A 23,938-nucleotide genomic window follows, 5' to 3' on the forward strand; every position below is an offset into this window, starting at 1 on the left:
AGTCAATCGAGTGAGTGCAGCTGTTTGTTACTTGGGTATTAATGGACTGAATGCAGCTGTGAGTCACTCTGGTATCATTGGAGTGAGTGCAGTTGTGAGCCACTCACTATCAATAGAGGGAATGCAGCTGGTAGTCACCCTGGTATTAGCGGAGTAAGTGCAGCTGTGCTTGCTGAAAATCCCACGCTGTATTTGTTTATTGTGGATTTATACGAGCCTTGTGTGGGGTGACGCGCTTGTGTGGAGAACGTGCACTTTTTTTAGGCGAGGTGTGGGATCCTTTTTTTTGGGTGTCCGGGCCTATTTATTTTCCCGACCCTGGCAGCAGAGACTGACAAGAGGACGGGAATGGTAACGTCAGGAGGTTCACAGACGTGAAGCGGGCAGGTTAAGCGCCAACCTGTAGAGCGGAGTGAGGCAAACCCTCAAACGCATGGTGCAGCAGCATTGAGCAGGCGTGAAGGAAGCCAGTCCATTGGGGGGTGGGGCATTGTGGAGAGTGGGAATTGCAGAGAACTAAGACCCAGCGGGGAGAGTGGGTGAGAGGCCTAGGCGAACTCCAGTAGATGATCAGGAGTGACCTCCTGTGTGCCTACAGCATTTGTGAGAGACTGCTCCTACCCAGCTTTTTGGCAAAGATCCAGCGAGGAACCCCACCCCAGAGGGTCTGGAGGTCACCTGCTGATTTCCCCACCCCCCTCCAACACCCTCCACCAAATGGTCAAAGGATGATCAAGAAACACCAACCTCTCACTACCCTAAGACTGTTAGATACAACAGTGCTCTTATTAAAGGTTTCCTCTCTCCCCCCCCCTCTTTTTTTCATTTTCAGCCCAAAACTTGCAGAAATGTACTTGTTCAAAAGGATTGCGCCTTTTGTGTAAGCCACTCTGCTTTGGGACCTAGGACGATTGAGTTGGGTTATGTGGCACCAGAATGCTCAGTTAGCTGTGTGCGCCCTATGAATGGTGGTTATTGTATCCTATGTTGGGGACATGTGGCCCAGTCTCCTCCCCCTCAAAGCCACGCTTATGACAGAAACTCAGAGCCACGGATATATGCGACCATCTTTATTCCCTTCTACAGTTCTTTCTCCCGGGCTCTAGTGGCCCCTCTTCCTCCCGTCAGTTCCTGTGATGTCTCCTTCCCTCAGCCACAGAAGGTCGTCCTTCATTGAAGGTGAATCTCTTATGTGCCACCTACAACAATTATTGTCATTAGAAGTGCTATTTCGATTTTAAAAAGAGGCACAGAAACGAGTGCCTGGCCACAAGCCCCTCAGTTTGGCTGCTTATCTTTGCTTGTGCTCTGTGCAAAGGTCACGTGGAGCCAGCCTGATCTGGAAGGGTTTGTGAAACACTCATTTCAGCACTTACTAATCGCCGTGAGTCACAAGTCAGGAAACTGCTTGTGACCAAACACCATCTGTGTAAAACCTCGACCACAGAAAGAGCACAGCTCTATGAAGGAAGCATTCCTCTGGAAGGAAAACAATGCGATTTCTCCTTTCCACCAACATATCTCTTTGTATCAGCCCGAACACGTCAGTAAGCGCTGTACAAGAACCGTCTATCCATAAATACAACAACTTCCTCCTGTTGAAATTCTGAGAAGAGAAGTCTGATTGGAACTGGTTGAAGCTATCAATGGGGTACCTTGGAGCAGATATGTTGCCCCTTTTTTGAGTCCCAAGCTTCCCACGAGTTGGGCCGTTTCCCTGACTGGCATGGCCTGCTCTTGGCCTCTCCTTCCACCGCGCCCATGTTGTGTCTGCACCCTCCAGTTTTCATCCTATAGCATTTTTAAACATGAGCACATTGCAAACCTGCTCATCGGCCATTTTTGTTTGCGTTCATCGCATGTATTCTGCGCATGCGGGTTGTGACGTAAGTCAATTTACGTGCCTTTCATCCACAGTGCATCGGCCCGTTTCCTCTTCTATTTCTAGAACTTAGAAACGGACTGAGCCTTCATAAAATAAACATTCCACCTTTCCATTGCCTTGCATAGAACAAAACAATAACACTAGAGCGATGCAAACCCAGGCACGAGGGACCTGATATCCAGTGAGAAAATGCACAGCTGACAAACGTAAGAAGGACCCCCACGCCCCCGACGAGCCGGGGGAGCATCATGTGCACATTGGGGTCTCACTTGGTGGTTCATGACCCCAAAAATAGAACCCCCAAAAGTACCTGCGCATTGACTGAATCCTGACTGGAAACCCAGGGTACATCACCCTTCAGCATCCCGCCCAGCCTCGATTCTCCCGAATTTCAGAGGGCCCCCGAATGTATCCTAATTCTTTTGCTCATCCCAAAGCCATTTACTAGCCTCCCCTGTTACCCGTGATTTGGTTGACTGCAGGAGGCCTGCCTACACCCCCTTCAGTAGATGTCCATCTAGGACACCCCACTTCTTAATAGTATCTGGCAATAAGGCAGGAATCCTCAGAACCTTTCTGCTCTCCCATTCCAGGACCCCCTTCTGCCTCGCAGCTTGTCCGTCCTGCGTAATAGAAGGGCCGGGCCTCTGCCATCCTCCTATGTTCACTCTATTTTTAATCCTGTGGCATGTGTCGGTGCAGTTTGGAACCTCCTTGTGTCCAAGTCCAGCGGATCCATGATCCCGTTGGTTATGAAGGACATAGGGTCGTAACCACCAAACTGTGGCGAGGAAACCTAGGACTCTGTTTCGATTCTGTCGTTCTGCGTCTTCCAGGTGTTGGGTCCTGAATGCTCAAGACCTATTTTTCTTCGGGACGGGGCCACATTTCCTATCGACGCTGGAGGGCAACCACCTGGCCTGAGTGTTCGGTTTCTCCAAGTCCATCCTTGTGCCTGTCTTGGGTTCCGCTTTAAGAGCCACGTGTTGAGCTCATCAAATTTCCCCTGTAGCCTTGATGAGCTTTTCAATTGGGTTGAGGGTGGCCAGCCCACTTTTCTGGGGGTCCCACTGCTCTGAAGGTGATGTTCCCTGGATTTACTTGTATCCAAGGAGGGGAGTCGGTCGCCTGTTCCTTGGTCTTTTTCTTTAATCTGTAGTCCACCATCCATCGTCGTCTTTAACACACACAATGCAGTTCAAAACTCCACCGGCCTCCTCGGCATCACGCCGCATGGTCTACATGTCTACCAAAAGTAGTACCAGATGCCTCACAGTAGCCGCGTACGGGGGGGGGGGGGTCAATGTACCCCGTTACCCACCTCTTTTATGCTGGGTGCAAAGGGGGGGTATATTCAACTGTAATTGCACTACCTGCAGTGGAGGCCACACCCTCCCCACGTCTTTGTCCAGATCTGGGACTTCACCACATCAGCTCCACTGGGTGCAAGTATATTTTGTTTATTCTACAAATTGTTACTGATGAATGACTCATTTCACCAAAAATAATTGTTTGTGGAAATAGTTTTTTGAGAAATGCATACCGAGACCTGGGAATTGTAAGAGATCTGCTCACCTCAAGCTGATTGTCATTGCTTCTCTCAACTCCAGAACACCTTCGAGCTGATTTTCCACGCCGACTCTCTGAAGGACGTGCCTTGGTATCTCATCGCCGGGAATCACGACCACAATGGCAATGTGTCGGCACAGATCGCCTACACGAATGTCTCCAAGCGTTGGTGAGGGGCTCGGTCATTCTAGTCGTTCGGACTTGGGGTGGGGGGGGGAAGCCGCTTTACAGGTAGTCCGGGTCAGCCACACGTAGGGATGATCCTTGGCAGGTTTGTGGGGTCTTGTATGCAATGAAAAACTCCTGCGATTTATTTTAAATAGAAAACCCTTCTAAAACCACATAGTGGAATTCAGACAATGAAGGTTTGCCCGTTAAAGTATCTCATTAAGTTGTCATCAGGATGTGGGGGGTGGGATGCTCTAGATAAGACCCATGCCCATCTTGGCATGTCCCACCAGGTGGTTTAAGCGCAACGCTATGCAAAACAGCCTGAAAACACACCCAAACGAGGTGCCTTCAGGGCTGCAGTGATGTGGTTGGATGTGCCGTAGGAAGGCATTCTGTTGTCGGTCTGCGATATATGCAAGGTTTAGGTGGAATGTTCTGGTCGGACCAACAAGAGTGTGATCTGAAATGCCAGGAGATCCCTGCCTGTTCCATATTCTGGGATCCCATGCGTAAACCGTTGCATGCGCTGGTAGTGATTCTGCATTCTGTGATTCGGTAGCTGCAGTGAGAATGAAGGGGGTGGAGAGGCTGGAGCGGGGCGGCACAGGGTCTCGCCTTCTCCCAGCTCTGTATATCGGTATGTCCGCAAGCACAATAGAGTAGAAAGTGTGGGGCTTCAGAGAGTTCCTGTGGATGGGGCTGTTCTTCCTAGCACCAAGACCAGTCATCACTCCCAACAATGGAGTGGGTAGAGGGGGGCAGAGAAGGGTGCTGGGGATTTTATGAAGCTCTGTGTTTTGTGGTTATTCGCACAGTTGGTGGAACTTGAGGATCGAAAGTCGCTCTCATTATGCTCACTTCTTTCCAGCAGCAAGCACAGCTGTACGGGGGCGAGGGGGCATTCAGTGGGGGTGTGTCTTTGCTCCCAATTAGCCTCTCCGGCTTCTTTAAATCTGCAGTTGACAGGGGAGGACCCCAGACCGATACTCCAGTGCATTAGAATTGTCTCCTAACCCAGTCCTAGAGCCATAGCGCTGAGAAGCACCTCACAGTGGGAGTGCAGAAGAGAAAATGTTAACTGAATACAAAAGTAAGTAGTTGCAGCTCAGTGTGTGTGTGTGTATGAGGTTGGCGACCATTTGTTATCTGGGTCAAGCACAGTCAGGAACATGTAATGACTGGATGGGCTTCAGTATTTCTCTGCTGTCAAATGTTTTTCTTTTGGAGGGATTTTAGTCCGAAAGGGTATTGTGTGGTGGAGGGGTCTGCTACGGCATATGCTCTGTTACTGGATTCAAGTGGTAGGGAGACTGTATGTCACCTGCACTGACCTCTGGATGTTCTCCTCCCAGGAACTTCCCTGACTACTACTATGACCTCAAATTCACCATCCCCAGCACCAACGTGAGCGTGGGAGTCCTGATGATCGACACGGTCACCCTGTGCGGCAACTCTGACGACTTCCAGAGCCAGCAGCCCGAGAAACCACTGAACCAGGAGGTGGCCACCCGGCAGCTGGACTGGCTGAGAAAGAAGATGGCAGAGTCCCAGGATGACTACCTCCTCGTGGCCGGCCACTACCCAGTCTGGTCAGTGGCTGAGCATGGGCCTACTCATTGCCTGGTCAAGCATCTCCGGCCAATGCTGAAAAAATACAACGCCACGGCCTACCTGTGCGGGCATGACCACAATCTACAGGTAAGTGCTGGAATTGGCTGCAAGCGCTCTGTGCAGGGGCTCTGTATGGAGTGCTTACTTCTCTGGGGCTGGAGAAGTCCTGCGCGACAGGTCCCATAGATCCCCATGTAGACATGTGAGTGGCTGCGTTTCTAAGTGTGGGATCTTCCCCAGGGACCCCATCCATGCCGTTAGGTGGAAGGGCTCTCCACCAGTAAAGATGTCCTCCAACCAAAGGAGCTTTCTGTATTTTTAGAATATGAATCTGAGAAAGACATCAGATACTGGGGTAAAATGCGAACGCTACAGTACCCTCCCGTTGGCATGTTCCTCCGAATCTGAACCTTGGAATCGCATCCTGCTATTGGCTATTTCCTCCAGCAATGGGGAAGCCGTTCTACGATTTCTAATCTGAGCCTTGTGATCCAATTGTTTCTAATTGGTTCTCTAAAACCACATATAAAATGTATTCAAAAGTTGCTCTCTAGCTGCAGTGGTAGTTTCTCATTTATATGGGGCCTTTTATCTCATTAGTATGGCCTCAATGTGCTTGTGGGAGAATGCCCTCGAGGGGACAGAAGTCCAAGGGTATGGGGATTAGAATGCATGTGCGCATTTGGCCAAAATAGGTATTTTGGTGGGATGGCCCGAGCCCCAGTAAGCTACTCACGATGGTCGGGCATGAGGATGGGTGCTGAGAGGTGGTCAGGAGAGTGTTCATGTACGAGAGACTCATGTCCAGCTAGACTGAATTTTTTGTCGGAGGACATATTTGCATTCTGATGGCAGAGATGTTCTTCGTATTTTAGTCTGGTGTATTGGAGGCAAATGAAGGAGAGGTAGTCCTCATTGCAGTGGATGCCGAGAGGCAGGGAGTTCCAGAGCTTGGAAATTGAAGGGTTGGGGAATTGTAAGATAAGGTTTCTGATGGGAAGGTACCGTGTAAGCTTGTGTTGGAGGAATTCAGAACCTGTCTTGTGGAGGGCGCGGAGTGTAATGCACATGGCCTTGAAGGTTGCCCCTTGGCTGATAGGAAGCCAGTGGAGCACTCTAGAGCAGGTTAGCCGTCATCCTGTTTGACTTCAGAGAGGCAGGATGCGAAGTCGGGATGGGAGGAGGCCGGGTCTTGGGAATCTTAAATGATCTGAGACATCGCCGTAGTTGTAGCAGGTAAGGTAATGAGAGCAATGAGTTTGTGGAAGGGGCTTGGATAGTGATTGAAGAGGATGGCGTACAGGGAGCCTCCTCTGGGACCACTTTGGAGACTGGTGGATGGAGGAGACGGGAGGATCATGACTTGTAAGCGGTTGGCGAGGAAGGAGGAGATCATCCGAGCCGAATCCCTGATGCCTAGCGAGTAGAGCCTGTCCTTTTGGATGGAGTGGTAGAGGGTGTCAAAGGCAGCTGAAAGGTCCAGGAGAAGTGCAGCAGAGCCTTCTTAGTCTGCCATTCTTTTCATGTCATCCCAGATGGAGACGGGAAGTTTCCGTTCCTCTGAGGGGTGTGAAGCCAGGCTGGGCAGGGTCAAGCAGGGAATTGGATTCTGTGAAGAGGCAGATCTTGGGTGTCTGCCGTGCGGCTTAAGAGTTCGGCTATGAAGCGAGGGTTTGAGATTGGGCAGTAGTCGGATGGAAGTAGGGGCTTGAGGGTGGGAGGTTTTGAACGGTGCAGAGAAGGTGCCCGATTTCAGTGAATGTTAATTATGTGTCTTGCAACGCTGCCTGCACAGGTTGGATAGTCTGTTCTTTAGGAGAGGGGAGGGGGGGCAGGGGTCTCAAGGGGATCTGGAGGGGCAGAGTTGGGGTGGTAAATTCAGGAATTCAGGGTAAGAAATGGCATTGAAGGAAGGGGGTGCTGGAAGAGAAGGGGAGGAGTCGGTGGGGTGAATGCTGATCATTTGGTGTTGATGGAGCAGTGTCTTTGGACAGCGATGTTTTGATTGGGCATTGCAGAGTGCTTGGGAGTGAGGGGACGGTGGGGTGGAACAGCTTGGAGTCTAGCATTCTGCGATGATCCTGTGGAGTTCCTTTCTAGGGTTATGGGAGTTGGATATTGGTTTCCATTGAAGGATCATTTGGCTTTCCTTATTTCCATCTGATAGGCTCTGATCGGTGTCGAATAGGTGGCTCTGTCCTGGGGCGTAGGGTTGACATGCCATGTGAGCTCCAGGCTGTGCTTAAGGGTTTTGAGGGATTTGAGAGAGGGAGTGAACCATTTGGGAATAGGGCCTGATCTGTGGGAAGCAGATCTGGTCAGGGTGAGAGGGGTGAGGACACTAGAGAGCCATCTGTCAAAAGTGGATAGAGGGCAGCCCTTCTTGGAGAGGGAGGATTGGGAGAGAGCATAGAAGGGAATCGGGCAGGTCAGGGTCTATAATAACCTTGTTCCAAAGAGGGGCTGGCGAGACGGGTGTGGCGGTCAGGAGAATGAAGATGGCAGAGTGATTGCTCCAAATTAGCGGACGGGGTAGAGGAGCAATCAAGCCAGCAGAACTGAATCTAAAGCATCACGGGTGTATCCTGCTACGTGAGTGGGGTTCGGTATCCGTTCAGTCATGTTGAGGGCTCCCATGTTATCAATAAGTGGACGGGTCATAGGATTACAGGGGACATCAAACCAGATGTTAAAGTCCCCTAACACGGTGAGGGAGCGGTGCTGTAAGAGGATGGTTGAAAGGGAGACACTAACGGAATCTGCAAAGTTTGTAGCCGGGCGGTCTGTAAAGGAGTAAGAAACGATGGGTGATGGAGGGAGAGGGTTGGAATGTGACCATTAATGCTCAGTCAGTGCTGCAGGGTTGTTTCTCGGAGTGGAAGACTTCGAGTTGGTGTTTGTAGAGAATGGCTAATCTCCAACTTTGCTGGATCTATTGTGCATGATCTGGGAGTAGCCAGAGGGGAAAGCCTCCTGTGCGACAGGTTCCAAGGCGTCGAGAGAACCAGGTTTCAATGATGAAGAGGATGTCTGGGATTTCATCAGATAGTCGAAAATGATGTCACTGGGCCTTAAATCAAATGGCGTACTCACTTGTATAGAGGCTTCAGAGCCTATTGATGTACCTAAAATGCAGCCAGATTCAAAACAGGATTTAAAAATATGAGCGGTGCCTAAAATCCAGCTAGATTCAAAACATGTTCAGTCCCTACAATGCAGCCGGTTTTAAAACGTGTGCAGTGCCTGAAAGGGAGCAGATTTAAAACCGCAACAAATGACTGGGATTCGCCCAGATGCAACACTGGCTCTATCGCAAGATTCAAATGGTCGCCTAGAATCGGCAGAAGCTGCACTGTAAATACACCTGTGTTCGCTTTATAGTGGAAATCGCCTATATTCTAGTGGTTCTGCTCCAGCAATTCACCCAGATTCAGCAGTGGCTATACTTCTGAAACTCCCCCCTGATTCACCTCAAATGGAAGTTCAAGTGCAGTGGAATGTGGCCCGGCGACCAACCGGGGAGCACAGTAAGACACAACGCAATAGTAATTCAGTCGTACAGCGGGTAACAACACTGTTAGGCTCGGGTGGTAGTAGTATAGAAGTGGCAGGGTTTTCGGGAGCACAGTAATGGCTGTGTTCCCCACCCATACCACCTTACCTGGTTGTAGCAGCAGAGTTGGTCGTCGGGCGTCCACAGGCGAATTGCCTGGGCAAGGTTGCCTTGTGAGAGCCACTAAAGTTGCATGGGGTCCGACCAATGGGGTACAAGGAGGGCGAGCGGGGAAAACCGAAGGATGGACAGGGAGGTATCAAGACTTGGCATGGATAGAGGTGTATCAAGACTCTGGGAGGGAAACAAATGGAAACCAAATGCAGGAAAGGCCCAAATCTCACAATTGGCAAGCGTGTGACACGGGTATCTAGGTACCTTCCCTGTAGTGTAGTTGGTACGCCCTAGCTGTGGCAAACATATTCAAAGTACCGTCGCTGTAGTTGGCACTCTGGATGTGGGGCGGGTATCTAAGAACCTTCCGTGTAGTGTGGCTGCCACTCCCTAGCTATGGCAAGTGTATTCGATCTACCTTCCTTGTAGCGGTTAGCTATGGTCAGAGTTCTACATTGGCACCCAGGGAAGAGCACTCAGCCAATCAGGTGACTGGAACAGCGGGCGACAATTCACAATCCCTGCCCGCTGTCCCAGCCACCTGAGGCCCTTCCCCGGGTGGCGGGGTGGCAGCAGGCAGCCTCTCTCCCTGTTGGCGCCCCACCCCCTCCACTTACATGTGAGACTGGAGCATTGCGCTCTTGTCCCCGGAGCTCTTCCTGTCTGGCCACAATAGACATGGAAAAGAGACTTAGTTCCTTTTCCATATGGCGGCGGCCTTTTTAAATTTATTTTATTCCAAATTGTTCTTTGGAAGATCCGTGCGCAGCTGATCTTTCAATGAAAAAAAGAGGGGGGGGGTATTTTCTTTGGTGCCGGCCCTCAATTTTAAAAATGTCGGTTTTTTTATTTATTTATTTATTTATTTACATTTTTCATCGGGAGATCAGCTGCAATCCCGATTTAAAAAAAAAAAAAAAAATCAATGCCATTCGGATGAACCCTGTGGTGCGAATTGCTTTTATGCCGTCCCAGGAGGGCAGCCCGAGGTGCCTTAGCCTGGACTGGCGGACCATTAAAGACAAGGTCCGCCCACCTTGCAGAGCATGAAAGCCATATACCTTCCCTGTAGCAGCCCCTCCCTAGCTATGGCGACGGTATGCTAACCTTACCTGTAGTGTAGCTGGCACGCCCCTAGCTGTGGGGAGGGTATTCTAGGTGACCTGCAGTGTAGTTGGCAATGGTGATGCTTGCCCATATTGGCATATGACCCGTAAATGCAGACACGTGTTTGAACGTTAACGAAGATGTGTGCACCTACACTAGTCGCAACGACGTGGCCCATATTCATGGTTACGGGGTTGGCACCCTCCCATGCCTTCATCAGGGCTTGGATGCCAATTCCTTGATGTCCTTCCCTTCATAAGAGCAAGACGAAGCCTGAGCAATATCCTCACAGGCCTGGTCTTTCAAAAGTAAGACCTGAGTTTGACCTTAATAATCCCTCTAATAAGCATCCGAATAAGAAACAAAAACCGACCTATTGCTCAGTGACGTCTGATGAAACGGACAAGAATGTCAGTTGAGAACTAAGCGGGCAACCTCTTCACCAAAGCGTGATTCCAAGTCACCCTTCCATTAGGGCTTTAGAAGGAGTGGACACTGTGCTATCACAATCACAGTAGCTAAACCACTTCCACAAGCCCAGAGTATCAACAAGCCCATCCTGTCCACTGTGGGTGTTAGTGATGTGCATCACTGAACACAAAGAATACATGCCTGCAGTCCTGAACACCCAGTACCATCTAGTGGGAGAACCCTGTAAAGTAAAGGGCTAGAAGAGGTTTGCCTGAGAGATAAATCATTTGGGGAAGGACTTACTACATATAATTCCTCCAATATTTCTAGTTTCCTAATAAGAATACATCCCCCCTCTCTCCCTGCAAGAAGCTATTACTATATTCATTTTTAATGATCACTTTAGTATAAATTGTAGTCCTAGTAAGAACACTTTCTCCAGCATGGGGTCTGGCATGGATTCACATGCTCATGAATATTCCCCGTCGTCAGGCTGGGAATCCTCGGTAAAGAAAAAACCAGTATCAGTTTCGTTTCTGATCTGTCTTTCGTAGTAATAACCAATCACTGGTCTCTGCGTCATACTGACCACAGCCAATGACTGCCCTCTACCTAAGCACCGCCTCTGGCAGCCATCTTCAGATTTTTACCGCACGTTCATGTGTTGGGATCCTCGTGCTATTGCTCTCGAGCGTTAGTGCTATTTTTTCGCGCTTTTTCACAAAAACTTCGATTCTTTCGGTCAAAAGAGCCTCAAGCTCCACCGATCCTACATCCGATCAACGGGGACCCGTGTCGGATTCATCTGTGCCCCTCAAGGGTGAAGATTTCGTCGAGCTACACTTCGGAGGACTCCAGAAGCTTCTCAGGCCCGGTCTCGGAGATGGCCCAGGAGAAGGGAAGCTCGACGCCCGGAAAGCTGTTCAGGGCCTGCCCTGGATGCCAGCTGCAGAACGTCTTCAAGGAGGACGAACACTCTTTCTGCCTTTACTGCCTTCATGGGGACAAGACGCACGTGGAGAAGGACTGTGCGTTTTGCGGCAACATGTCGGAACGGACCATGAAGGACCGCCATCAACGTCTCGCCAGCTGGCTGGAGGGTAAGAGCCCGTCTGGCGAGAAGAAGAAGAAATCTGAGCGGTCTTCTAAGACCTTTGAGGGCGCCCCGGCGACGGGGGCCCAACATAAGGCCAAGCACCGCGAGTCCGCTGGCACCGGGAGCGCCGAACGGTCGGGCTCTACGGGCGCCAGGCAGGGCGCACCCTCCCCGGCACCATCAACCACGAGCCAACGCTCTGGGTCGGGTAAGAGGAAGGCCGAGCACCCGGCGAAGCTCCTGGAGAGACCCCGGTCGAGCTCTAAGGCAGAGGAGGAGCGTGGCAGTGCCCCCTCCCTCAAGGATAAGGCGGTGAGCGCACCTAAGGTGGTGAAGGCCTTGATCCATTCGACCAAGCCCTCTATCGAAACGGTCGCGGCGGCCCTGGCCCAGCCTGTGGAGGCTGCACCAGTGGTGGCGGCCTCGGGGCCCAGAATCTCCCTGCCTCCTCGGAGGGAGTCTTCTTTCGTGCCCATCGATAGGACCCCCGTGAAACCCTCCGTGGGGAAGAAGGGGGGGCAGGGCGTCGTCGTAGATTCGGCCTCAACCTCAGAAGAGGAACTGATCGAGGTCTTAAGCCACGGCCTAGGCGTGGAACAAGACCAGCCCGTCGGAATGGGCCCCGACGCAGGTGACGACGACGACATCGTCGAGGATACCGACGGGGCCCCTGCTCGCCCGTCGGATTCCCCTCTGCCAGCGCCGCAAGACAACTCAGCGGCCATTTTGTTGGCTATACAGTCCTTATGCTCCGAGATAAGGACGAGACTACCGTTACCGACGGAGGAACCTCTCCCGTCGGGGGATCCAGAACCGGGACCTTCTGGTGTTCCCCCTACCAAGAAAAGAAGGATTCATCCACCGCCTCCTTTTCAACCGTCGCGCCCCGTCCAGCCCTCCTCCCCGTCCACCCGAGGGGATGATACGGGGACTGACACGGCAGCGACGGGTACGGACGACGAGGCATACGACGAGGATTTTCCGTCGTCGCCTCCCACCAGGGCTTCTCCGCCCGACGAGATTGGATCGTTCCACTCAATGATCGCCAGGGCATCCGAGCTTTTCCAACTCTGCCCCGAGGAGAAGAAAAAGGAAGGCTTCCTTTACCAACGGCGCGAGACCAAGAGGAAGGTGAGGTGGCCTCGGACCACGCCATCACCGTGGCGACGGACATCGCCGACACTGGGTTCCGCCAGATGGGCAACGGCGTTTGCCTTCGACGTCGCGGATGGCTCAAGGCTACGGACTTTCGGCAGGACGTCCAGACCAGGGTCCTGGACATGCCCTTCGACGGGAACAACCTGTTTGGGAAGACAGTGGACGATTCCCTTCAGGCCATCAAGGCGGATACTGAGACGGCCCGGGCCCTTGGAGTACTGCAGCAACGGCGGACGCCCTTTCGGAGCGGCGGAGGCAAGGGCGCCTCCAAAGGTTCCGGCGGCGGTTTCGCTTCCTACCGTCAAGCGGCCCGCTCGTCGTCGCAAGAGGCCTACAGAGGACGAGGCAAGTCTGGCGGACCCCGCCGTCGTCGCCAAGGAGGCCAAGGCGGCAAGGCCGCGTCCAAGCAGGATTGAACCGGCCGTGGGGTCGGGCCCCCACCGAAGCACCCCGGTGGGAGGCCGGCTGGCGGGCTTCGTCAGCGTGTGGGAGTCCATCTCCACCGACCGTTGGGTGCTGGACGCCCTGGCCCGGGGCCACGCGCTCGAGTTTCAAAGAAGGTGCCCGCGCGTCCCCCCCGTGGCCAGGAAAGAACTTCACGTCCCTCAACTTCTCCTGGAGGTAAAGGCGATGCTCAGAAAGGGCGCCATCGAACTCGTCCCAAAGAGGCTTCGGGGCTCCGGAGTCTACTCGCGTTACTTCCTCGTGAAGAAGAAGACGGGAGGATGGCGCCCCATCCTGGACCTGCGACGCCTGAACAAGTTCATCAAGGCGCAGAAGTTCCGGATGGTCACCCTCCAGCACGTCCTGGGTCAGCTGGAGGAAGGAGACTTCCTATCGTCGTTGGATTTGGAGGATGCCTACTTCCACATTCCCATCCTAAAGGGGCACCGAAAATTCCTCAGATTCGTGGTCCAAGGGCGTCATTACCAGTTCAAAGCCCTTCCCTTCGGACTGCGGTCGGCACCCAGGGTTTTCACCAAGTGCCTCGCACCGGTGGCGGCGCAGCTGCGCCGCGAGGGGATTCACGTCTACCCCTACCTGGACGACTGGCTCATCCGCGCCAAGACGAGGGAGCTCGCCGTGGTCCACACGGCAAGGACCGTCCAACTCCTCACGGACCTGGGATTCTCCGTGAACTACGCCAAATCCCACCTGGTGCCCGCGCAAGTCGCACTGTTTCTGGGAGCGAGGCTCGACACAGTGTCCCTTCTGGCCTCCCCGTCGGAGGAGAGGACCAGGACCATCCTGGGCAAGGTGCAACGGATGTTGGTGGCCGACGCGGCCAAGGTGAGGTCCATCAAGTCCCTCCTCGGGATGATGTCTTCCTGCATCTACCTCATTCCCATGTGCAGGCTCCGGATGCGCCCGTTGCAAGAGTTCCTGGATGCGCACTGGATCCAGACGACGGGCAGCTTCGAGGAAAGGATCAAGCTCGACGAGAGTTTCCGACGAGCGATACGGTGGTGGGGCACCCGCGCGCATCTGACGGCGGGCATGGACTTCCAGACCCCAGCCCACCAGGTGACTGTGACCACGGATGCCTCCCTAGAAGGGTGGGGAGCGCACACCGAAAATCTGCACGCAAGGGGACTCTGGCTCCCGACGGAGAAGTCCCTGCATATCAACGTCCTGGAGCTCCGTGCAGTGTTTTGGGCCCTCAGGTCCTTCCTTCCGTCCCTCAAGGGCAAGGTGGTGAGGATCTTCACCGACAACACCACCACCATGTTTTACATCAGGAAACAGGGCGGAACCAGGTCCCCAGCGCTGTCCAAGGAGGCGCAGGACCTGTGGCATTGGGCCGTCGCCCAAGGGATTCTTCTGGTGCCGTTTCATCTGGCAGGGATAAAAAACACCATCGCCGACTCACTCAGCAGGGAGCTGCGCTCGTGCCACGAGTGGGAACTACGGCAGGATCTGGTGGATCGCCTCTTCCGACGGTGGGGCACACCCCAGATCGACCTGTTCGCGACGGCGACGAACACCAAGTGCCGGAGGTTCGCCAGCAGGTTTCCCCAGACGAGGAGCATGGGCGATGCTTTCTCGTTCCCCTGGGAGGGCCTGTTCCTCTACGCGTTCCCTCCCTTGCCTCTGCTAATCCGGCGCGTCAACCAGCTCAAGAGGTCACGGTGCAGGATGATCCTCGTCGCACCTGCGTGGCCGAGGCAGATATGGTTCCCGGACCTTCTGGGCTTGTCGGCGTCCCCGCCAATCAAGCTGCCGGCGGACGCGGATCTACTCTCCAGGGAAGGAGGCGCCATCCTCCACCACGACCCGAAGTCGCTGAACTTGCAGGCCTGGCTCCTGCAGCGCTAGAGTTTGGAGGATACGACATACCGGCCGATTGCAGAGAGGTTCTTGCAAAGGCCAGGGCGTCCTCGACTCTTAAATGCTACGGACACAAATGGAAGAGGTTTTCTGTCTGGTGCCACGCACAGAAGATTAACCCTCTACGGATTACGGCTCCCCAAGTGCTGCCGTACCTGCTGACGCTGGCCAAAGCTGGTCTGGCACACGCGTCCATCAAGATTCATCTTGCTGCGATCTCCCGATACACCAGAACCACGGGCCGGACGTCCTTGTGGTCTCATCGTCTGGTGAAAGAGTTCATGAAGGGACTGTTCAGATCGTTCCCGCCGGTGAAGGCTCCGGCCCCGGCGTGGGAGCTCAACGTGGTGCTGACCAAACTCATGGGACCTCCGTTCGAGCCTCTGCACTCGGCCCCGTTGAAGTTTCTATCGTGGAAAACAGCTTTTCTCGTGGCCATCACCTCCGCACGACGAGTGGGAGAGATCCAGGCCCTTTCCTGCAAGGCCCCGTACTTGACTTTCCACGACACGAGGGTAGTGCTCAGGACGCACCCCTCCTTCATGCCCAAGGTACCGTCGGACTTTCATCTCAACGAACCCTTGGTGTTACCTGTGTTCTTCCCGTCGCCTTCGTCGCCGGCTGAGAGGACTTTGCACTCGCTGGATGTAGCTAGAGCGCTGAAGTTCTACGTGGACCGCACGAAAGGTTTTCGGAAGACGTCACAACTCTTTGTGAACTTTGGACCTGTCAATCAGGGGAAGGCTCTCTCGAAGGCTTCCATCTCCAGATGGCTCTCCGGCTGTATCATGTACTGTCACCGGTTGGCAAACCGACCGCTGCCTGGCCGTCCGAGAGCCCATTCCACCAGAGCGATCGCAGCTACCACGGCGTTCCTATCTGGTGTGCCCCTGCTGGACATATGCAGGGCTGCTACGTGGAGGTCGACGCACACCTTCACGAAATTCTACTGCGTCGACCGGGATTCCAGGGAGGAGTCCAGGGTCGGCCAAGCAGTGCTGCGCAACCTGTTCGCCTGAGGTGAGCCTGGTGAGGAGGTAAGATGCTTAATGTTGAGTTGATGTGATGCTTAATGTTGAGCCTTTGCCACCTCCCGTGGTTGTGCATGTGTGTACTGCTATGTATTCTTTATTCATGAGCATGTGAATCCATGCCAGACCCCATGCTGGAGAAGGAACAAGTTACTTACCTGTAACTGTTGTTCTCCAGCATGGGTCTGGCATGGATTCACATGCGAACCCTCCCGCCTACCCCTCTGCGGCTCTTCACTTGGTCATACTGCCACTTCACGTGCTTCCAAATCTGAAGATGGCTGCCAGAGGCGGTGCTTAGGTAGAGGGCAGTCATTGGCTGTGGTCAGTATGACGCAGAGACCAGTGATTGGTTATTACTACGAAAGACAAATCAGAAACGAAACTGATACTGGTTTTTTCTTTACCGAGGATTCCCAGCCTGACGACGGGGAATATTCATGAGCATGTGAATCCATGCCAGACCCATGCTGGAGAACAACAGTTACAGGTAAGTAACTTGTTCCTTACTTACGGAACAACACACATTATGGAAACCTAGAAAACCTGTTTTAATAATTTTGATGGTTCTCATTCCAAGGTGGACAGTCTGGTGAACTCCTATTGTACTTTTTCAAAATAACCTTGTGAAAAATGGGATAAATTGCACCTATCATGGATCCTGGCTGCTTTGTGTAAAGCGAAGAACATTTTGGGAACAAAAGAATGACCACAGATCTTTGTATGTCTGCTTTATATAAAAAAGGTTTGTAGGCCTTAATCGCTAAGTACATTATCCACAATGTTTATTTGTAATATTAATCCATATATACTGATGTGGGCCGCCCAGGATAAATTGACACCCGTCAGTCAATTGGGATTGAAGGTATTGTTTGAGGAGAGCCTCACCAGGTATGGGAGCATTGGAACATTTCAGAAGTGGAGGGGCTGAGGGGTGAGCACCTGCCCAGCCCCCAGTGTACAAACCACTTTGAGGAATGTAATAATTGATGGGCTTGTTTAGGAATGTTGGTCAATAACTGCTGACAAAGCAATCTCTGGGCCTTCAGATCTTCATGCCCACCTTGTTGAGTATCTTCTCTGCGGACCTCTGGCTGACTCCAGGGGCAAGGACACAATCCAGGGTCTCCCCTCTGCTCCACCCCATTCACCCCTACTGGCTTTTGTCATTTTACATACATGGATCGGTGTCCGGTCATTTTTTTCGAATAGAAAAGTTTCGAAAGGCAAACTTTCGAATCGTTTCGAATGACAATTTGATCGAAAAAAATGTGCCTTTTAAATTTGGGTTAGGTTTGGGGCTTTGGTTAGGTTGGGCGTGGGAGAGTGGCGTGGGGGTTGGGCGGCCTGGGGGGAGCCCCCCCTCTGTACACTAAAGCCTTATAACGTTGCACGGAGCTGTCCAGTGCTGAAATTACAGCACTGGACAGCTCCATGTAACGTTTCAACGTTACAAACAAAAATGCAGTAAAATGCTACTTTTAACATGTAAAAGTGCATTTCAGTTGAAACCAATCCATGACTATTGTCGATGGAGTGGTTTCGAACGAAATGCACTTTCAATGTGAAACATAGCATGTCGTACCTTTTTTGATTTAAAAACTTTTGTTTTTGTTTCGAAACTTTGGCTATCTTTTGATTCAAACAAATGACCATAAACTGAATGGATCTATCATTGGTTTGGTCTTCTAGAACTTTGGACTGGTCGTGCCATACTTGCCCTTGCTCTGATAGGCTGTAGACTAGATCTATAGGTCAGCGCGCGTGTGTGGCATGAGGCCCATGTTGGGCGCTCTCCTGTGCGTGTCATCGCTGTAGTTGTCTATGAGAGATGGGAAGATCGTTTGAAGCAATGATCGAGGGCCTCTGAGCTACTTCCATAGGCACAATCATCCACGTTTTGTCCCTAATTCTTGTATGGCAGTCTGCTCTCTCCACAACCAGGCGCTATACTGATTGACTTCTTTTCTCTTGCAGTACCTCCAGGATGACTCTGGCATTGGATATGTGGTGAGCGGCGCCGGCAACTTCATGGAACATTCCCTGAAGCACAAGGACAAGGTGCCCGAGGGCTTCTTGCGGTTCTACTATGCCCAGGGCACCTCCATGGGAGGCTTCGCCTATGTGGAGATCAACCCTGACGAGATGGCCATTACGTATATCCAGGCGGGAGGGAAGAGCCTGTTCCACACCACGCTTCCTCGGCGGCAGCACTTTCACTGAGCTCCAGAAGCTGATGCCTCCACGTCTCGTCACGAGTGGTCCACGGGTGGGGAGTGGGAAGAGATGGGGGAATAATATCCAGGTTTTAAGATCAGGAACTGAAATGGCCCCTTTTTCTGTGTGCAACCTGCCCACTCTCTCCCCTACTTTTAAATATTTCCTTGGATCATTGACTCTATAGAGAATCTGATTTACTCCCTCTGCTCCTCTTGCTTCTCAGGCTGGCCTCGTTCTCCTCATCACCTGCTCTACCGCTCCCACTTCACTCGGCCTGGACTCCGGCCACCAATCCGACTACCAAGCGTTGCCTTATGCGGAGACGAGAAGACAGAACTCATTGCAGAGATCGTCGCTGAATCTCTGATCCTGGTTTTTACAAGAGATTGTGGGAACAAAGAGGGAAAGGGATAATAATTCCTCAAACGGAAAACACTTTGATACCACACATTTTATTTTTTTAGTAGATTTACAACACGTACAGAATGATTTCCCACATCATCGCATCCGAATGTCTCTTGTGAAACTAACCCCAATCTACCTTGCAAAATGCCTTATCTGTTCTGAAGGGAAATCCCAATCTAGCGGCATACATTCTTGAGATCGGGTTGTGGATGGAAGATGCAGTGGTGGTCTTTTTTATCTGTGCAATGAACTATCCGGTCAGCACCTACTTTCTAAGTTCCCTGCTGATCATTCTTTATAGAGTTCTGCAGGTTCCTCTGACCATTAATGTCCAGGTAACCTGGTGTGCCCCATGTGAAGGCAAGGACATTATGAAAAAAAAGTCCCTTTTTATATTTAGTTGCCTTTTGCCAAATATGTTCCATGTCAGACCCGCTGATCACAATGTAGCACGTCCGTTCCGGTACAAGGAATGGCTTCCAACGCCAGACATGAGAAAGAAGCATGTTCTCACGAACCCACATCGGTAGCAAAGTCTTTCCTACACATTGTGCACAGTTGCCCTTTTTGCAATCTTGTCTTCCAAATCCTCTTCTCATGTGAAGTGAACAAATGCATAAGGGGTACTGGGGGGGGGGGGCGCAGCGGGGACACTGATATATTCTTTTAAGGGACCAGCACATTGGTTGTTTGGTTTAGGACTCCAACTTATTATCTTCTCTTTTGCTGGAACTTATAATGTTTACATTTTTCAAACTGGCCAGTTATTTTCTCTTGGGCTTAAGGTACATTCTAAAGACCCATTTGGTTTAGCTTTTTGTGCGTGAGTTTTTTTTCTCTTATTTTTCACTAGCGGAAACCTTTTTGAAACTGTTGAAGGATTTTCAATTGCGTACCAAGAGGCCGGTTCAAAGCAGACTTTCTCTGGAGATCCCATAAGGATGTTTTGCCTCATTTTACATCGATAGTTGCACTTTCTGTACGTATTCCTCTTGCTTTTATTGCCCTTTTCGTGGAGGCGGTTTTTACTATTTAGGTATTTTTAGTCTCTGCCGAGAAAGCGCGTTCTTCACGTGGTATAGTTTACATCAACCCCCATGTACCCCAATGATTTTATTTTTTGTCTTCACCAGCGAAATACGTGCCTTCACCTGTGTACAGCAGGTTTATAAAATCCGTTATTCATCTGAGTGGTGGGAGATTAGGCTTTCGTATCCGACTAGTCCGAGACTCCTCAATGGGGAACGAAAAACACTTTTTAACACCCAACCCTGCCCTCTGTACTAAACTAAAGGGGATCAAATGCAATGGTAAAGGCATGTTTTAAAATGAAAACTTGGCTGCCTTGTCTTTCAAAAAAGTTTGATCTTGCTATTGTGTGCTCTATTTTTATATATGTGTTTGTTGATTATTAGCTGACTTGCTCTTTTCTACAATTGTAAAACCCATGTTTGCTGCTTTTACTCAGGGTTTTTAGAGCGGAGCTTTGTTCTTCCTCGCGGTGCTCAGGGAAAAGTAATCGCTGTAAGAATGTTGCACCTGCAGTGCTTTACTTTCAATAATCATGTTAAACAATAAAGTGTTAGTATGCGATATTGAGTTTGTGTGTTCTGCAGGTCTGTGGATTTGGCAATGTTAATGGAATGGTGGTAAAAGAGGGCATAAGGGCTTCATGCTCCTCAAGCAGCTGTGTCACATAAACTGGTAGAGCACAGACAACCTCTGTGGGGCAGACAAAGTGCAAGCTTCTCTCGTACATGCAGAACCAGTACAGGTGGGGCAGTGCAGGCACCACTCCACAACACACCACAAGCAGCAGCAGCGCAAGCTTCCCTCCCATGTGCACAGAATCTGGCATAGCCCGGAAACAGCAGTGTGTAGAAGTCTCATCCTCTCCTTTGGGGCCCAGACAAACTAGGCCAGGTTGGGACAGTACTTTTCTTGCTATTGCCACTCCTCTAATTATGTTAAACCTCATGGGAACATTTCCTTGATGCTATCTCAAATAGGGAAACCCGGTTGACAGAAGTTTTCCATATGGCAAGCCAAACCAGTGGTAGTAGAACATATTAATTGCAGCCACCAACTTAGTTGAAAAACGTTCTCAAGAGATTTTAAAGGTTTAATTCAAACTCTCAATGAGACCATCTGTCTGCGGATGATGGTAGGGCGTACATAATGTCTAAAATGCAGGCAGGGGGATTCTCATCTATCAATTTGAAACATAAACAGAATGCTTTGGCTACTACGGAACCTGTGTGGGAAACTTGCTGTTAAGGTATATGAACAAGACTTCAAATCTGCTTAATTGGTATTGCCCCCAAAGAATTACTCATGATTTAAAAGACCTAAAGTTTCTGATGCTTGTGGATCTGCTTAGAGTCACATGCTGTGCATCTGATCTGGCATCTAGAGGTAATTGTGGAGTATTGCATCTCCTTTTCGAAGATCGAAAGGGACGTCTACATCAGCGTGACTGCAACGCTATCCGTGATGTGTAGTGTACCCAAAAACCCTCGCGCTTCGAGGTCCCACTCGATTGTTTTTTTCCGCCAACCTAATGTCGGAATTGCTTCCCGACCATGAAATCTGTGGAGCAGATGGAAACATATCGGAATCGCTTGCGAACGATCCAAAGCACTTCTAGTAGGTAGTGAGTCGCCGTCGCCAACCACAACATGGCTTCCTGGAAGCGTACGCAGGAGTGTTGGAAAACACCCGGGGACAGAGCCTGTTTCCCTTAATTCATCAAAAAAGCAAGTCAGCTGGACGGTGCGTCGCAACTTCTCTGTTGTGCAGACGCTGTTTCTCTTGCCCTCTAAGCCCTTTCTTTCTGCAGTCCCTTCCTTGCGCCTCTTATTCTGTTGCCTTGCCTCTTCCTTCGTTTCTGTGCCATTACGAAAGTACAACCTTATTGTGCCTTCTCAGACCTACTCTGGACGCTGTGGTGATATCCTTCTGCTCCCTTGGAGCCTGTAGCACCTCAGAATACGACCAAAGGTTTTTCCCTGCACAGGTGTTTTTCCTGGGCTTGGCCTCTTCGGCAGCCCGAGCATGCTGGTTCTACTCTAGTCTAAGACCTTGCGTAAACCCCAGGTAAGGTGTTCACCTGAAACCTAGTTGGTTGCTTATGCAGTGCTCGTAAGAGTTTATATTGCTATATCTATACCTACAGTCGTTTATTCAATTTGAGAACCTTCTCAATGGCTGTATCATGGATTTACTGCTGCTGACAACTGCATCCATGGCTGCTCGGCGACTGTTGACCGTGTGGCCTCAGCCCTCAGGCCTGGCCATTAAAGTAGGGAGAGTAGGGCACTGTTTTTCTCTGAAAATGCATTTCCTTCACCCCTTTCTTTCTCTTCTCGGTCTGGCTGCCACTAACCTCTGCTATGGAGAGGACTCCTTTCAAATGCTGCCTGTCTAGTAACAGCAAATTTCCATGTACACCCATTGGCGATGCAATTAAGTGTCTTCCTCATGACCACGAGCCTAAGACGCTGAAAGACAGAGGGACTAAGCGGTGGGCAGCCTATGCTATGCAGACCAAAAGCCTTGCCGGTGCCGGCGCTTCAGATGAAAAATCCATCGGAAGCCATGGCTCCGATTGGGAAGCAGTCAACTTTTCTGTGGAGCCTATGCGTTATTGACTTTTCGGACCAATATGAAGGAGCCTTGAAGAGACCTAGGAAAGTGAACTCTTGTCCCATCCCCTCTAAATCATAGAAAATGTCCTCCCCTGGTGCCCAGTTTCCCCTCTTTAGAGGAACCCAAGGGACACCACAATAATGTCTTTGGGGACGATCCTGAGGATCGTCTCTTACGAGGGTTTTAACCTTTATGAGCAGGACCAGGACGCAGTCTGTCGAGACCCAGACTGGAATCGGGCAGAAGACCAGGGCTCGTGGCACACACCGCCACATATCACTGATTCGGACGTCTTTTGTCTGGAGCCCCCTACTACTCTACAGAGAGATTCATCACCAGTTGATGACCAAATGCTGTTCAACTCCCTCTTAAAAAGAGCAGACGACCATTTTAAAATGGCTACGCACGAAGCCGGCCCTGACTCAGACTTTGTGGAGGACATCCTCAAGGAAAAGACCATGGTTGGCCGAACCATCCCCTTATTAAATTCTATTAAGATATCTGGCTCCTTTATTGTCCCCGTCCCTTACACGGGCAGTTAATCCCTGTGTGGAAAAACTTTTGCCCATCCCCCTCCACATTAGGGGTCACACCACACCGGACGCCTTGGTTGTAACGACCACTCGCAAAAGGGCAAGGGTACCACTGTCCTCAGCAGAATCCCCTCCGGACAAGGACTGCAAAAAACGTTACGCCCTTGGTAAGCAGGAGACCGCCTCTGCAGCCTACTCCAATTGCCAACAACACCACACTCCTTGCGAGCTACAGTGATGTTCAGTGGGGCCTAGTTCAGGACGGTCTTCAGGAGGTTCCAGAACCTACATTATCATGCCTGCTGGCGGTCGTAGACAAGTGACCTAGAATATCCTAAAATACACTCTGGACTCTGCTGAAACCGATGGTTCAAGAGGCATGTCTGGTTAAAACTCTGGGTTCAAACCCGAGACACAAGCCTCTTTAACAAGCCTGTGGAGGAGTCCAACCTATTTGGGAAGGCAGTTGACAACGCCCTGGAAACAGCAAAAAAGGAGCACAAGACTTTAAAGTTACATAACCAGGTTACGTCTAAACCTTTTCACCAGCGTGGCGGCACTAACGCCTGCTGTCCTTTTGTGGCCAATACGTCTCCCGCTCGCCTCGGGAGACACCCTGCTTGTTCTCTGGTCAAGGCTCCTCTGGCAACTTAGAGTACCAGCAAAGAGTCTCTCGTAGGGGCAAGAGAAGAGGCAGAAACTCTACTCCCAGAGGCTCCCCGGCCTCCACCTCCAAGTGACTCCCAGTACGGGTCCCCTCCCACGCTTCCCCAGTCGGTGGTCGCCTGTCTTCATTTGTCCACGCCTGGGAGGGGATCTCTTCAGATCAGTGGGTACTAAAGGCCGCTGCCGACGGGTATTGTATCGAGTTTCTCCGACCACCTCGCTACCACCAACCAAGAAACGGACGCCTGTTGCCAGGACACCAGCGCATCCTGCTGGAAGAAATTCAGGGCCTGCTGGAAAGGAACACCATTGAAGTCGCCCCCCTTCTCCAGGTAAACAAGCGTATTTATTCGGTGTACTTCCTTCTACCCAAAAAGGATCTCGCCATGCGCCCTGTTTTAGACCTGCGTACAAATATGTAAAACCTCAAAC

The 23,938-nt window shown here is 51.3% G+C and overlaps 1 protein-coding gene across 2 annotated transcripts in view; it reads left to right on the forward strand.

Annotated features, from left to right (window-relative positions):
• The window catches only part of ACP5 (acid phosphatase 5, tartrate resistant), an 87,441-nt gene extending 67,189 nt beyond the window's left edge, over nucleotides 1-20,252 (forward strand). For both annotated transcript variants that reach the window (XM_069604206.1, XM_069604208.1), the window contains exons 3-5: nucleotides 3,496-3,623; nucleotides 4,978-5,323; nucleotides 18,012-20,252. In XM_069604206.1, the coding sequence (XP_069460307.1) occupies nucleotides 3,496-3,623; nucleotides 4,978-5,323; nucleotides 18,012-18,257 (720 nt within the window). In that variant the 3' untranslated portion in view covers nucleotides 18,258-20,252. The remainder of the gene's footprint in view (nucleotides 1-3,495; nucleotides 3,624-4,977; nucleotides 5,324-18,011) is intronic.
• Nucleotides 20,253-23,938: the final 3,686 nt, after the last annotated feature.

This window comes from Ambystoma mexicanum, chromosome 3q, assembly GCF_040938575.1.
Source record: "Ambystoma mexicanum isolate Mex_15411 chromosome 3q, UKY_AmexF1_1, whole genome shotgun sequence".
NCBI classification, from domain to species: Eukaryota; Metazoa; Chordata; class Amphibia; order Caudata; family Ambystomatidae; genus Ambystoma; species Ambystoma mexicanum.